We start from the raw sequence: 14,729 nt of genomic DNA on the forward strand, positions 1-14,729 counted from the left end.
AAACTAAATCTACATTATGCTTCACTTGACAGTAGGATATCTGTTGAAAATAACATCAGCACATTTGTCAATATCAGTAAAAATACAAAACAATAAAACAAAACAAAACAATATGGCAAATGTAGTCAGTTGAATCAGATTTGGCTGTTCAATACAAATTTTTGACTATTTATTCCGTTTTTCCCCCATGTAGAGTTTGAGAGATTGAACAGGGCTCAGTGGGACATTCAGTGTGACAGTGACATTCGTGTAATAGAATAAACAGTCTAACTGTGCTAATGACAGATCGCAAATGTGCTACAAAATTTTTGCGACACTAGATATAAAACAAAAGCCAGAGACTGTATAGTGCCACCACTTCTAAATCGAAGACAGAAGATTATCTCGAAGCCTTATGGGTCAAAGAAAATCTAAACCGAGGACAAATGACAAAAGAGTGAAAAAATTGAATTTCCCCTCAGGGGTTGAATAAAAGTAAATAAAAAATAAAAAATAAATAAAAAATAAAAAAATACATGTTTTTGTATTACTCTGTCAAAAAAACTTTAATAAATACATTATACTGTCTTTGAGCCAAATAATTTTGCACAATGATAACATGGTTTCATATCACAACACATTATCTACTGAGAGTTAAAAATGTTAATATGTAAATGATCTCCAGCCGTACATATATTATAAATGTATCTTATGAGATCAGCCCGTGAAGGCGGAGAGGGTCAGAGTTCTGCAGATGAAAAGGTAAGTAAGAGTTAAACTGTCTTTAGCCTTCACTACATCCCTGGTGGTCAGCCCTCAGCCTACCTCACCGTACACTTACTGTCACCAAGCATTGATCTACACACTAATTAAGTCCCTTGGCTAGGAGTTGTGTGTGTATATGTGTGTGTGTGTGTGTGTGTGTGGGGGGGGGGGGTATCAATAACATTTTTTCAACAAAGGGAAGCACTGCAAAGAAGAAAAAAAACTATCAAGAGTTAAAGAGTAAAACTTTTCTTAAAGTTACCTCTGCAGTCACAGACAGAAGATAGCAGCTGGTGATGTGAGGAGGAGTGTATGTGTGTGTAAAGTGGGTATTTTGCCTGGAAACATGGCTACCAATCTGATATGGCTTGGCCACAGAAAACAATACATTTTTTATAATCACTGAGAGCAACATTCAATAGATTCAGAGATGTCAGTCCAGGCAGTGTGTAGTCTTTGTTAAATCAATAATTTAGCTATGTGTAGACACACACACACACCCCTCAGCCCTGCTCTCCTCCCCAGTGGTGTGAGTGCTGCTGACCCCTGGTCCTCTCAGCCTGTCCTCTCCTCAGTCCTCCACCGCAGCTAATTACGCTCCCTGGAGTTTAGAGCCGTCAGCCTGCAGCCTCGGCCCCCATCTGCTGGGTGGTCTGAGCTCTTTGACAGCCTCCTCTCTCCCCTCTCTGACAAAGTGATAAACTAATTAGCCTGGCCGGGCACGCCGGGGTCGGGGCCTTCAGCATAGCTGGCCCCTCCACATAGCGGGGCTGACCCGGACCCTCCTCCGGGGAGCCGGGGCCAGGCGGGCTGGGAGTGGAGTTACTGAGGTCTGGCTGATCAATGATGAGAGGCTGTCTGAGAGACAGACAGGCCTGAGGTACAGTACCAGCCTGTGTCAAAGTTTTACTCAGAGTCATTCTTTACCCACTGAGAGTTAGGACAATCAAACCACTGTCCACACACTGCATACTGAGCTCCCAATCCATCTATTATCTCTGTTCAAACCACATACAGGCGAAGTTCTGAGCTACATGCTACTCATCAGACAACGAGAAACAGGATGACAGCATATCCAAACAATGAAAATACACACACAAACACGTACAGGTCACCATTCACATGATTAACACATGCTCCTTCATTACTATGAACACACACACTGTAGTTTATTTTCACTTCATCCCACATACACTCCTCTGCTGTAAAATGTAGATTAATCCGCCACTGAAAAAAAAATCCCTGAATGACGCACTATTTCCTCCTGTTTATGGAGGATTTAAAATGCCTAAATAAAGCCAATAAAGTCAAGTGAAATACAACACACACCATTACATGTATTTCCTTAATGTATACATTTTCTGTGTAATGATTAAATAAAAAACATAGATTAAAAGAACAATTACTAAGGTGGCATTTAGGCATTTGAAATATTCTATACTTGAGAAAATTACTAAACCTTTAAAAAATCAACCATATACTTGTGAAATGTTTTTAAAAGAAAAGATACAAAAGACTGTATGTCACAATTCCAAAAACCTAGTTGTTGGTGGGATTTCTGTGCCACTGTGTTAAGTTTCTGTGAAATTCAGTAAAGTTCGATTCAACTAATACACCTAAAACACACATAACACATGGCTTAATAGCGACATCTAACAAAAGTACAAAATTCTGCTCCATTATAACTCACAAGGTTCACCAACAACTTGTCTTATACTAGATACATTTTCCCCACAAATACAGCATGCTAATGTTTTTAACATAAGCCTATGACGTATCCCACTGCTTACAGTCTAGCAGCTATCTGACTTTTCCTCTACTCATATGAAGCTAGGATAAATTGGGACATTTATTAGCTTTGTAATTTATTGTTTCTTATCTCTGAAATTAAAGTAAATTAAAGCTTTGTTCCCACTGAGGGAAATGGCTTTCACACATAAAAATACGGGAAAAAAACTCACCCTACAATTAATTAAAATTACAAAAAAAATTACATTGTGCTACATCGTAGATGTAAAAATGTATGTGGTTTTTGCTCTTTACAGCTACTGCAACTGCTGTTTGGTGAATTAAATTCAGGGCTTAGATAGAAAGTTTCTAAACTGATTTCACAACCACTACAACTAAAAGAAAAACTGTCACAAGGTCATTTCAATTCAGCTTCTGTCATTTTTAGTGAGCTTGACATTTGCCCTTTTCTTAGGCAACACAATTAAGCTAATTTAACAAGCGTTCTGTTTAACTACATCACAAGTATCATTGGTCCATTTAGCTATTTCTCAGCATTTTTTAATTTATATTAGGGATGCACTGACTGTGAAATTCCGGGCAGATGTATTTTTTGTTGTTGTGGTTTATTTTGTTGGTATTTATTTCCCTTTTTGTGCCAGGGAAACAAAGAAATCATTGAAAAAAATGAAGTGTTTTGAAGTCATTCAGTTCTTCTTTAAAATACCTTTGAACACATTCAGTCATACACATTAAACAACCTTTATAGTAACTCTTTTCATATGAAAAACATGTTTTTAAATAACTGCTCCAAAAGCCCTTTTACAATATATAATAAATCAAAATTCCCTTTCTAATATATAGTTTATATTGCTGTGAAGACACAACAAATTTCTCCTTCAAGCAGCTGTAAATTTTTCATGTTTCTCACCAAAAAATACATTTTACACGAATACATTCTAACACAATGTGAAAACATCACATATAACCTTCGTCCCATAATTATTTTTACAGAATAGAGCTTGAATGCATCATTATGTAACTCAATGCAACTTCTGTCAGTTTTGGCTGACTGCTTGCAGCGGTTAACTAACTCTCCTCCTGCTGACGTCAACACTGATTCGTTGTTCACAGTGTAGCATTATCAGAAAGAGTTGATTGGCTCTTTTGATCAGCCTTGGAACTATTGGGTGTCTTATTTATAATTTGTGCTCGGCCCCAACTGCTTAAAGTGGAGATAGCAAATAAATTGCATATAGGGAGATATTATAGCAGCGGCGTGAGGGGAAACACTGGCTAGCATTCCCAAATCAAAACAACTCAACCCAATCAGGCTAGTGAACAGTACCAGCCTGACACATTGTCACATGAGCCAAGTAAGGTTATCATCTACTGCAAGAAATTCTTACCTTTAGGCATGTGGGCAGACAACAACTGACCTAATTTGTGACCTATTCCCCAAAAGGTGACAAGTTTGCACTCCTCTACAAAAATAAACAGGGGGTCTGCATGGCTGCAACGTGTACTTATTGGGTGTAGCAGGTACATACCTGATAGCTGAGCTCAGGCTTTGGTACCAGTCATTGAGATCCTCCTGGTTGCAGGACATCAGCAGGAGTTTGGCCTTTGGGAAGGTTAACTGGAGGAAGAGGAGGTGTAGGAGACTAGTTTAGATGTTTGTTGGCAATATGGGTGTGTTTGAGGTTATGCTGAGTGTTTGGATAACTGTCATGGCCAAGTCACAGTGACATTAGCAACACAGCTAAAACACAGGCTTCTTCATTCATTTCATTGAGATTTTGTGTCCTTGCTCTACTTTTTCATCTTCCAGGTACACACTATGTTTGCCACTCAAACACATATAAACACATGCAGTAACAGAATACCTTACAGTGTGTGATTTGTGGCACTATGCTAATTCACTGTTTACCCTTATTAGGAGAAAGTCCCTGTTGCTGTGTTTTACATTATAGGGTAGAACACATGAGTACAACACAGTGGCCTAAAAGGGCTTTGTGTTTCTTGGTATTGAATAAGTTTTCAAGATAGAATTGCTGGCTCATATTTTCACTTCGACCTGTATCCTGTAATAACATGTTAAGTTTTATTCCTGTGATTCCTGACTGGATGGGTACTGGATGTCCATATTGCCTAAAATTTCTTCAGACACATATTTTCGTGCACTGTTTGGCTGTAATAGTCAGAAGTTTTTTGAACAGGAAGAGGCCTCCATACTGTTTCCTGTACTGTAAAAAGGGAGACTGAACAAACTGAGATCAAACGACTTGATCCTCAGTTCCTCCACTTTCCACGTCAAAGTATCTTTGAGCAAGATACTGAACCCCAAATTTCTCCCAATGGCTGTTCCATCTGTGTGAGAGGGTGTACAAAACTGAGTAGCAGATAGCACCTTGCATGGTAACCTCAGCCACCAGTGTATGAATGTTACTTGTAGTGTAAAAAGTGCTTTCAATGGTAAGAAGACTAGAAAGGAGTTACACAAGTCCATTTACTATTTACATCACCCATCGGCGGGAGAGTATATTGGTCCGATGCGGTGCTGTTCGTTCTGGTAGTTTTAAGTTTGTTTTCTTTTTACCTCTTGAGAAACATCAGATGCCAAAGTCCTTTCCCTCTCGTTCCTCTGGTCATGGATGTAGCAACAATTTCAAGTAGTCTTTCTACTGGACAAACAGCCCAGAATTATGAAAAGCCTATCTTCCCAGCAGTGAAATACTTAAATGATTGTATATAAAGCATACACTGTCTACTGCTCCCACACCAGAATTAGTTATACCTACCCTAAGACCAAGGTGTACTGTAGAAAGGTGACTCAAGAAATCTTTAGTTACAGCCTGAAGAGGCTTTCACATCAGGGCTGATCCGAGGACACTTAACCCTAAAGTACAGTTACTTTCCTTTCTGTGTACTGCACTTAGGCACATTTTTAGAATGATCAGCTTTTGGTTGTTTTTAGTAGTCTCGCATCTGTTAGTCATCAGAGGCCTCGCTACAACAGGGCTGAAGCTGCAGTAACACTGTAACAACAGTAGAGGGCAGCCCAAATCAAGCAAAAACCTCCATCTGCCAGCTCCTCACTAAGTGCTGCTTTTCACAGGCGTCCATCGCCCTTGAAACACTGAAATCTGATGGTAAAGAAAACACAAGTCTATAAAGTCTATAAAGTACAAGAATCTGTTGCATATACAAGACACACTAGACTGCGTCGTGTATGCAGCTGGACAGAAATGTGTTCTCCACTCAGATTTACACAGTGACAGGGTCCTCTTCCTTTGAGTCAACAGTAATTATCAACTCTCTCATTCACATTGCTAAAACCGGCCTCAGATTGTCAAACAAAGCAAAAGGAGTTGTCCGAGCCCAAACAAAAGGGGCTTTTAGAGCCGCATAATTACACCGGGAAAGCTATTACAGGGGATCAAAATTAGGCCTCCACCATATTAAACGACCTTTCACATTTACCTGCGGCTGCAGCCTCTACACAGGAAGCCAGCTTGTTGAGAAGTGACATATCGATTATTTCCATGTGTTATTTGGACAGAACTTTACACTGGTACGGAGGAGTGTATAGCTCATCAAATATAATCATGTTTTTACACAGGGGGAGGAGGGGAGTGTCTCTCATTATACATTAAATAGATTAAGATTTCAAATGTACCATCATCAAAAGTATTATCTAATTACAGAGTTCAGTGAGTGGGGCCGAATTGAGTGCCGCATGGTATTAGGCACTCGCCACTTGGGGGACGGCGGTTGATTTATGCACAAATAGATTCCACTTCTATTGCAATGCGGTAATTAGGGATTTGTCAGGAAATCTGACCCTCTTAGGTAGAAATTACTTTGTATAATAAGAACGGCAGAGCATGGAGCCTCATCGCTGCACATAATTTAGCTTGATTATTTATACATCAAAGAGAATCTGTCAGGGATGTGGGAAAATATTCAAGCGGCAAGGGGATATTAGCGAGAGGAAGACTGCAGACAGAGAGAGAGGAGAGAATAAGGAAGGTCGACAGATGGAGGGAGAGGAGGAGACAGGAGATGAAGAAGAAAACGTGGGGCGAGCCGCAAATAAAAGCCGGCTCGACAAACATATGTGACCAAAAAAAAAAAAAAAAAAAAAAAAAAAAAAAAAACGGAAATTTTAATAAAAGCTATTTTTTTCACCTAAACTTTGCATATAGATTGCCATGGCATTTACAGCTGTCAAATTTAATTTGGCTTTAATTCTTCATGGCCCTGGATGAGGAGGGCCCTGGAGTGCTGACAGCCCTTTTCCTTGAGCTCAGGTAGGGGCCCGGGATCAATAATGTGTCCTTATGAGAAATTACGTGTAATGCTATTGAGTATGCATTTGGGCCTCGGTGGGATAAGAGGCTAATGAAATGCCATTTCTGCCATTAGATAACGCGCAGCGCGGCTGGCGGAGAGCGGCGACAGGCTTGAGGAAGATGTATTTACTGGAGGGCCGGAAGAGATGGATCTGCAGCCTAATCTGATCCAGCAACTGAGAGATTCTGTTACAGCAGGCAGCCATCACTACACTCCCCGACTCTTAACACACACACACACACACACACACACACTCTCCAAATAATACTGCTCTGACTAATCTCCCCATCTGCAGCCTTTTCATTAGTCCCTTGAAGGATGCTTTTAATTCACACTACCTTCAACAAATGAAGTCACATAAGCCTGGTCATGACGATACGTCACTATGAGTCCTGTACATTACCTGAATTCACCCTCTTATCTGTGTTTGTGGTAAACATCCTCACAAAATATTAAATCTGAATTTTACACACACTAATGATAAAATCCCCTTTTTTCTTCAGACACATCTGTTTGTTTGTGGATCATAATGACTGATTAGGCAGGTAAATCGGCTACATTTACACCAACAAGCTCTCACTAATCATTTTTAGGAATAGGCGTCAAACAACAATACTTTAATGTGTGGACCAAGATGTGTGTGTAGTACTAAAGGGTGTCAGAAAGTGGCATTAAATGTCTCGTAAAATGGAATTTATTTAGGGCTTAAACTAGAAGTAGACTGATTAGTTCGTCAACAAAAAAATTAAAAAGTAATTTATCATTAAAAAAAATGCATTGCATGAGTATTCTAGTAAACTTAATATCTCAAGCAAATAAGAACCAAAATGTAAAGCTGTTGATCCGACAAGTAGAAACACAGCTCATTTTATAAACCAAGCAATTAATCATTCATTTCAAAAATAACAGACAGATTAATCAATAACAAAATAATTGTTAGTTGCAGCCAGAATTAGATCCAGCTGTATTTCTTGTATGGTTGCTTGTGTCTACACAGCATTTACAATAAGAGAACTTAAACTTGTAATATATGTTGATATTTCTTGAGTCACTGAGGAGTTGATTTACACGAGATAAGTAAAATGACTTGTGATGGAATTTTCTTTTTTTTTTTCAAATTCTTAGGGGATTTAGAAAACAAAACAGTTCTTATTAAACACATTAATGGCTGCCACAAAGAATTGTTTTAATTATCCCATTTTGAATCATTTAGTGTACAGATGCCTATCACAACTCATTGCAAAGAGTTTTAAAGTCAGAGACACAAGTTCATTATTTCATCAAAAGACAGAAAATTAATTGACAACAATTTTGGTAATTTGTTAATTATTGCAGTTGTCAATCAAATATGGCACATATGTAGATGTTGCTTTAGGTTAGGGATTAGGGATTTTTCTCTTTATTGACATTGGACAAACTAATTTTTTTTGATGATTTGAAAAATAGATGACAGGCTAATTGATGATTAAAATAATCATTAAGCGCAGCCCTGTTTGAAATGACTCCCACTGTGACCAACAGCTGAAAAACATATCAAAGGTAAAAATCTGGAGCATTTTCTAGATCCTAGAGCTGCAACAATTAATCCAATAGCTGCCAGTTATCTAATCAGCAACTCATTTGATAATCAATTTTCAATCTTTTTTTATAAAAGAAAAAAAAAGACAAAATTCTTTCCTGGTTCCTCTTGAGAACTGCATGTTTTTGGTTTGTGGACAAAACAAGACACGTGAGGATGTCATCTCAGGCTTTGGGAAATGTTGATCAAAGTTTTCTGACATTTTATAGACCAAACAACTAACCAATTCATTGAGAAAATAATTGACAGATGAATTGACTTTGGAACTAACCATTAATTGCAGCCGTGTTTCAGGAAAAAAAACAATCTGTGTTTCCCAAAGCCTGAGATGACGTCCTCAAATGTCTTGCTCTATTCTGAAATGTGCTAAATTTCTCAGTTTGATATCACTTTTGTCCTCTTAATCGGGTCTTGGACCAGAATCAGTTATTGAATTACTAGTTTTATCAGGTCACTAACTGCCTCAGCCTTACTGTACATTGTGTGAATCAAGCTTAATGTCAAAAAGCATCAAATGTTGCCAACATGTTGGACAGACAGCAGAGTGAGCAGACAGTAGAGTAATCAGACCTCTACATAGCCGCTGTGCATCACAGGGAAGCACATTAGCAGCACCACATAAAGAGCTCTTTGAGCAAGAGCGAATCTGCTGAAATGAATATTGATACCATGCAGCATTGGCACTAAACGCTTGCTGCATAAACGCTTTCGTTACTCACTCAATGACGCGCGACTCGTTCCTTTGAATGTTTCATGACAGCAGCTACATCATTTAGACACAATTTGTCAGCCAGCAGCTGTACTGAGACCTGGGAGACGGATCAGACTGAGAGGAGAGACACATTAAAAGTTCAACTTTTGGGGCTACTTCAACAAGGGTTTGAAGTGATTAGGGAGAGGAAGAGGCGAGGGAACGCAGGTCTCCTCTGACAAGCAGAACTAAATGACATTTTCATTCAGTGCGGCTGGAAAACATTCAGGGAACCTGTATTTGGCAGATTCTACAACAGCAACCGTCAGGGCCATAAGTAAGACAAATTAAAGCAACATACATCAAAAGAGGAAATTAAATAATGCCTCTGCTAAGGACTCATTCATGTGTGTATTCAAACCAATGAACAGATGTCTTCCCCACCTGCTGCCCAACAAACTCTCTTTTCTTTTTAACATTCAACTTTTCCCAATTTTCTGCACTTAAATTACACATCCTGTGTTGACTGCTGTAAATGGCCCTCGTGTTGGAAACATATAAAGAGAATATGTTCAATAAACTGAAGGCTCAGTAACAGTCAATGACTTGACTTTAAGAATCTGGTATGGTAACTAAATTGATTATTTGATTAGTTGTCACCTATTAAATCACCAACTAATTTGATGACTGATTAATTGCTTTGAGTAGATTTTTCCGAGGGTCACAATTCTGTGATTCCTATGGAGCTCCTAAAGCCCCAAAAGGTTATATTTTTCATTTGTATGCATCAAGTTAATTAACTTGTTGGAACAAGTTAACTTGTAATAATAATTAAGTTGTTCATACAAGATAATGAGTTCCCACAAGATAATAACTTGTTCTCACAAAGTAACTAACTTGTGTGCGCAACATAACTTGTTCCCACAAGATAATTAACTTGTGTGCTAAACATAAACCGTTTCCATGACATATTGAACTTTTCCCACATAATTAACTTGTTAACACAAGATAATAACCTGTTCCCACAAGATCATTTTGTTCCCACATAACAACTTGTTCCCACAAGATAATTAACATGCGTGCAACGCAGAACTTGTTCCCTTAACATATTGAACTTGCTTCCACATAATTAACTTGTTCCCTCAAGATAATAACTTTTTCCCACAAGATCATTTTGTTCCCACATAACAACTTGTTCCCACAAGATAATTAACATGTGTGTAAAGCAGAACTTGTTCCCTTAACATATTGAACTTGCTCCCACATAATTAACTCAAGATAATAACTTGTTCCCACAACATTACTTGTTTCCACCAGACAATCAACTTGTGTGCATGAGAAAATTCATTCCCCAAACATATTGAACTTGTTCCCACATAATTCACTTGTTCCCACAAGATAATAACTTGTTCCTACAAGAAAATTAACTTGTTTACATAAGATAATAATTTGTTCCTACAAGAAAATTAACTTGTTTACATAAGATAATAACTTGTTCCTACAAGAAAATTAACTTGTTTACATAAGATAATAATTTGTTCCTACAAAACAGCTTGTTCTCACAAGATTAGTCTCGCCACCAGACAATCAGAGATCTCCGCCTTCTGATAGTCTGGGGACATACCGGAGAAAACGGCCGGCAACAAAGCAATGCCTCTTGCATTTTTTAAAAGGACACGCCCTCCCGGAAACGTACGCTCCCCCTTTTCTCGTCCGAGCTTGAAAATGGATGCTGAGAGATTTAATTCCGTTTTATCAAATGTGTGCTCAGTCCACAAGATTGTGGAAATGAAGGACTTACAGCAACTTTGTTTAAAACTTTTAACGCAGTCAGACTATGTTTACGAGCACAAGAGTTCAGCGAGCCACCGAAGGACTGCCCTGCGGATTTACTATTGGTTCTGCAACGTAGGGAGTTTTTTTAAACTCTGAAATTGTATCCGCCCATCTAAACACAAAATCAGGGAGAAAGACATCAGTCTTTAGTTAAGCAAAGCGTCTAAAGACTGACTTGTGAGTTTATCACAAGATTAATAACTTATGAGCACAAAATAATAACTTTAACTAATAACTGTATACAGGATAACTAACCTGTTCCCACAAGATAATTAACTTGTTCCCACAAGATTATTAACTTCCACGCACAAAATAATAACTTGTGTACACAAGATAACTTGTTCCCACAAGATAAGTAACTTGTTCCTACAAAATAATTAACTAGTGTGCACATAACTTGTTCCCTCAACTTAATGTGTTGTTCCCATAAAATAACTTGTGTGCACAACATAATTTGTTCCCACAAGATAACTTGCTCCTATTAAATAACTAACTCATGTGCACAAGATAACTTGTTCCCACAAGATAAATAACTTGTTCCCACATAATGACTTGTTCCCACAAGATAATTTGTGTGCACAAGACAGAACAAAAATCCCCTTTTGGGCTCCATCTTCTTTAAAAAAAAGAATATTTTCTGGTTTGTCTTCTCTTCTAAGACAGTAAACTGAATATTGTTAGGTTATGGACAAAACAAGAAATTTGATGTCATCATCTTGGGCTTAGGGAAACACTGATTGACCTTTTTTTTTTTTTAACCATTTTCTGACATTTTACAGAATAAGCAACTAATTCATTAACTGAGAAAATAATGAACAGATAATCAACATTAAAAATAATTATTGTAGCCCTAATGGTAATGTGACTGCGGCTAATAAAACATGCATTCTGTATAAAACATAAAATACCTACAAACAAGTACACTATCAATAACTCAACAAATTCATTTGTTACATTAAATATTTTAAAATACAATTCCAGTGAAATGGCTATATATAAATACTGAACAGCACTGACATATCTTCATGAGATCAGAGATTTCACTGCTGATTTTATTTAATTGTGTTATATTTATTATTGGACAGACAAAGACTAGAGAGTTCTATTATATTATACAGTAAATAATTCATTAAAAACTTCATAGGATGAGATTTTTTAAGTGTAATTGTGAACAAAAATGATAAGTTTATTAAATGTACATTGAAAAAGTTATAGGTGACTGAAATAGAGGGACATGCAGGAAAAAATACACAGTCCTCATTCTGTGTAAAAATATGCCATCAAATCAGCTGATGCTAAGATGAAGCATATATTAAATAAAACAGAATAAAATGTTTCCTGCTGTTCCCCCTTCTTCTGTATAGGTCTTTCTTCTTATGTGTTTTTTCAGTTGCTTTTCATAAGTCAGTCAGTAATCCATTCATGCTTCTTCCATCTTGTTTTGGTAATGTTGTTTTTCAGTCTGTTTTCCACTCTGACTGTGAGCTGAATATGATCTAATACAATATTTCTGAAACACCCTGATCCCTCTACTGTTTTGGAAAGGAACTGAACAATTGCGTGAACAATACTCACACTGAGCAGGCCTCCCTGGCTCCTGGTGTGGCCAAACACCTTCTCCACAGTGCAGTCCTGCAGGGGGTAGGCGTGCTGGCCGGCGAACTTGTCTCTGTTGGTGTATTCTAGCGGGCCGCAGCGCTTGGCCTGCAGCAGCATGTCAGAGAACAGGAAGAACATCTTGGGCTTAGCATCCGCACCTTTAGTAGGAACCACCTTCAGCCAGCCCTCGCGGATGTACCACCTCCCTGGGACAGGAGGGAGGAACAGAGAAAAACAGACACAATCATTATCTTCAGCTGCTCATCTGGGTTGCAGAGGAAGCTGATGGCTTTCCCAGCATGCACTGAGACACCTAGCACAGATTTTAAACCTGACAGAAAGAGTGATGTCACTGTTTGTGCACACTGGCCATTTAATGTTTCCAATAGTTCTGAATTGGCTTATTGAATCTGAATCCCTTAAATTTCCGTATCAAATCTTTTAAGGGGAATAAAAACATCTTCGTTAAAAATTATGTATTGTTTTTATTTCACTCATTTAGATTCTACTGATGTGAAAGGGTTTCAGAACATATTTTGTCACTGCTCTGTGACATTCATTAACCCTGTCTTTTTTTTCCTCTCTTCTGTGAAGAAAACAGTGTTTGCTCTGCACCGTGCCACAGCTGTAGAGGCTGGGGTAAAAACAATACAGTGGAAATAATAGTAAAAAATATCAATGCGATAGATCACAGATTTTTCTGCGTTGACGACACACTTAATGTTATCAGAAGGTGAAATGGTAGTAGCACTGCTACAGGTCACAGAATCTGATGGGTCACAGAATACAGTGTAACACCAGTAGTAGGCTGGAGCCGAGCAATCATTCTTCTCAAGTTATCAAAAATAACTATTTCTTCGTTTAACTTTGACGGTAGATAAATATGTAAATATCCTTTATGTCGTCAGTATCCCCTGCACATTTTGCATTTGGCAGATTGATTCATTTTGGTGAAGTATAGCTACAGTTTGGAACATTTAAGTTAAGGCAGTATGCCATGTTCACTCAGTCAGTCTTGTCAACAACTGTGTCCCTGAGTTACTGCATTTGTATACATCACCAGTTTCTTTCTTTGCAGATGCATGTAGTCACAGAAAAAGACAAAAAAAGGGACAATCTGAGGAAAGTTGTGCATTAGGGCTGGGCTATATGGGCTATAGATAATATTGAGATATTTTTAGGCTATATAGATTTTGGCATTTTCTCTCAACTACTGCTGACTACCTAAACACTAAACTTAAACTGATGTTAGAATAAATTTAAGTTAGGTACTGTTGTAATAAGGTACTGTTTTAATGAAGTAAAATAAAGTATTATCATAATAAAGTACTGTTATACTAAAGTTAAAAAAGTACTTCAATATAAAGTTCAATAAAGTACTCTTATAATAAAAGTTAAATTAAGCACAAATAGTGTTACAATAAATTTTAGTAAAATACTTTTATAATAAAGTTAAGCACTGGTATAAAGTACTGTTTTAATAAAATAAATGTAGTATTGTTCTAATAAAAAAAGAAATCAAAGCAGTACCACCAGTACTTTTATTTTGAAGCACCTGACTTGGCTCGGGCAGGATGTTTTAGCTTTAAACTTTGAGCTTCCAGTCAGCAGTTAGATGTTAGCAGAAAGTTAAACTATTCCGATGGTGTTGCGAAATGTGAGGATTCATTCTCTGTGAGCAAGAAACAACCTAACAGCTCTCCAGTTGATATATTAATAATATATGCAAGTTGCAACGGTGCTCCATGGTCGCAAAATACGACTAAATACGACTGTCTCTCCTGCTCATATAGTATCCTCCAGGAGAATATGGTCTGGATGGGCAGAACATATCATGTTTGTGAGTCTTTTTGTGTCTGTGAAAGGGAGAAAGCCACAGGAAAGAGCTTGAGTGATGAGGTGCCAAGGCGAGTCTCATGCAGGTGGCATGAATATAGTCATTTTATACATCCCATGTGGAACAACCCAGGATACATCGAGTTTAATTGATATATAATACACTCCTATTGTGAATGAATGATTTGAAAAGGAAACTTGTATCCGGATACAAAATGGAACCAGCTATCTGCACTGATCTCTGCAGTGAGAATATGCAAAGTCCAGTTTTTTTTACTGTCAGTAGCTGATTAGGTCTCAGTCTCTGCTTTTAAATACTCTTCCACAACTAGCTCTGTCACTTTCATGTGAACAACACCA

The 14,729-nt window shown here is 37.8% G+C and overlaps 1 protein-coding gene across 2 annotated transcripts in view; it reads right to left on the bottom strand.

Moving 5' to 3' along the window:
- Nucleotides 1-14,729, bottom strand: part of arhgef39 (Rho guanine nucleotide exchange factor (GEF) 39) — a 94,421-nt gene that overhangs the window by 8,219 nt on the left and 71,473 nt on the right. For both annotated transcript variants that reach the window (XM_033614376.2, XM_033614374.2), the window contains exons 8-9: nucleotides 12,510-12,739; nucleotides 4,023-4,111 (exon numbers count right to left, since the gene is read on the bottom strand). In XM_033614376.2, the coding sequence (XP_033470267.1) occupies nucleotides 4,023-4,111; nucleotides 12,510-12,739 (319 nt within the window). The remainder of the gene's footprint in view (nucleotides 1-4,022; nucleotides 4,112-12,509; nucleotides 12,740-14,729) is intronic.

Source organism: Epinephelus lanceolatus, chromosome 23 (assembly GCF_041903045.1).
Source record: "Epinephelus lanceolatus isolate andai-2023 chromosome 23, ASM4190304v1, whole genome shotgun sequence".
Classification (NCBI taxonomy): domain Eukaryota; kingdom Metazoa; phylum Chordata; class Actinopteri; order Perciformes; family Serranidae; genus Epinephelus; species Epinephelus lanceolatus.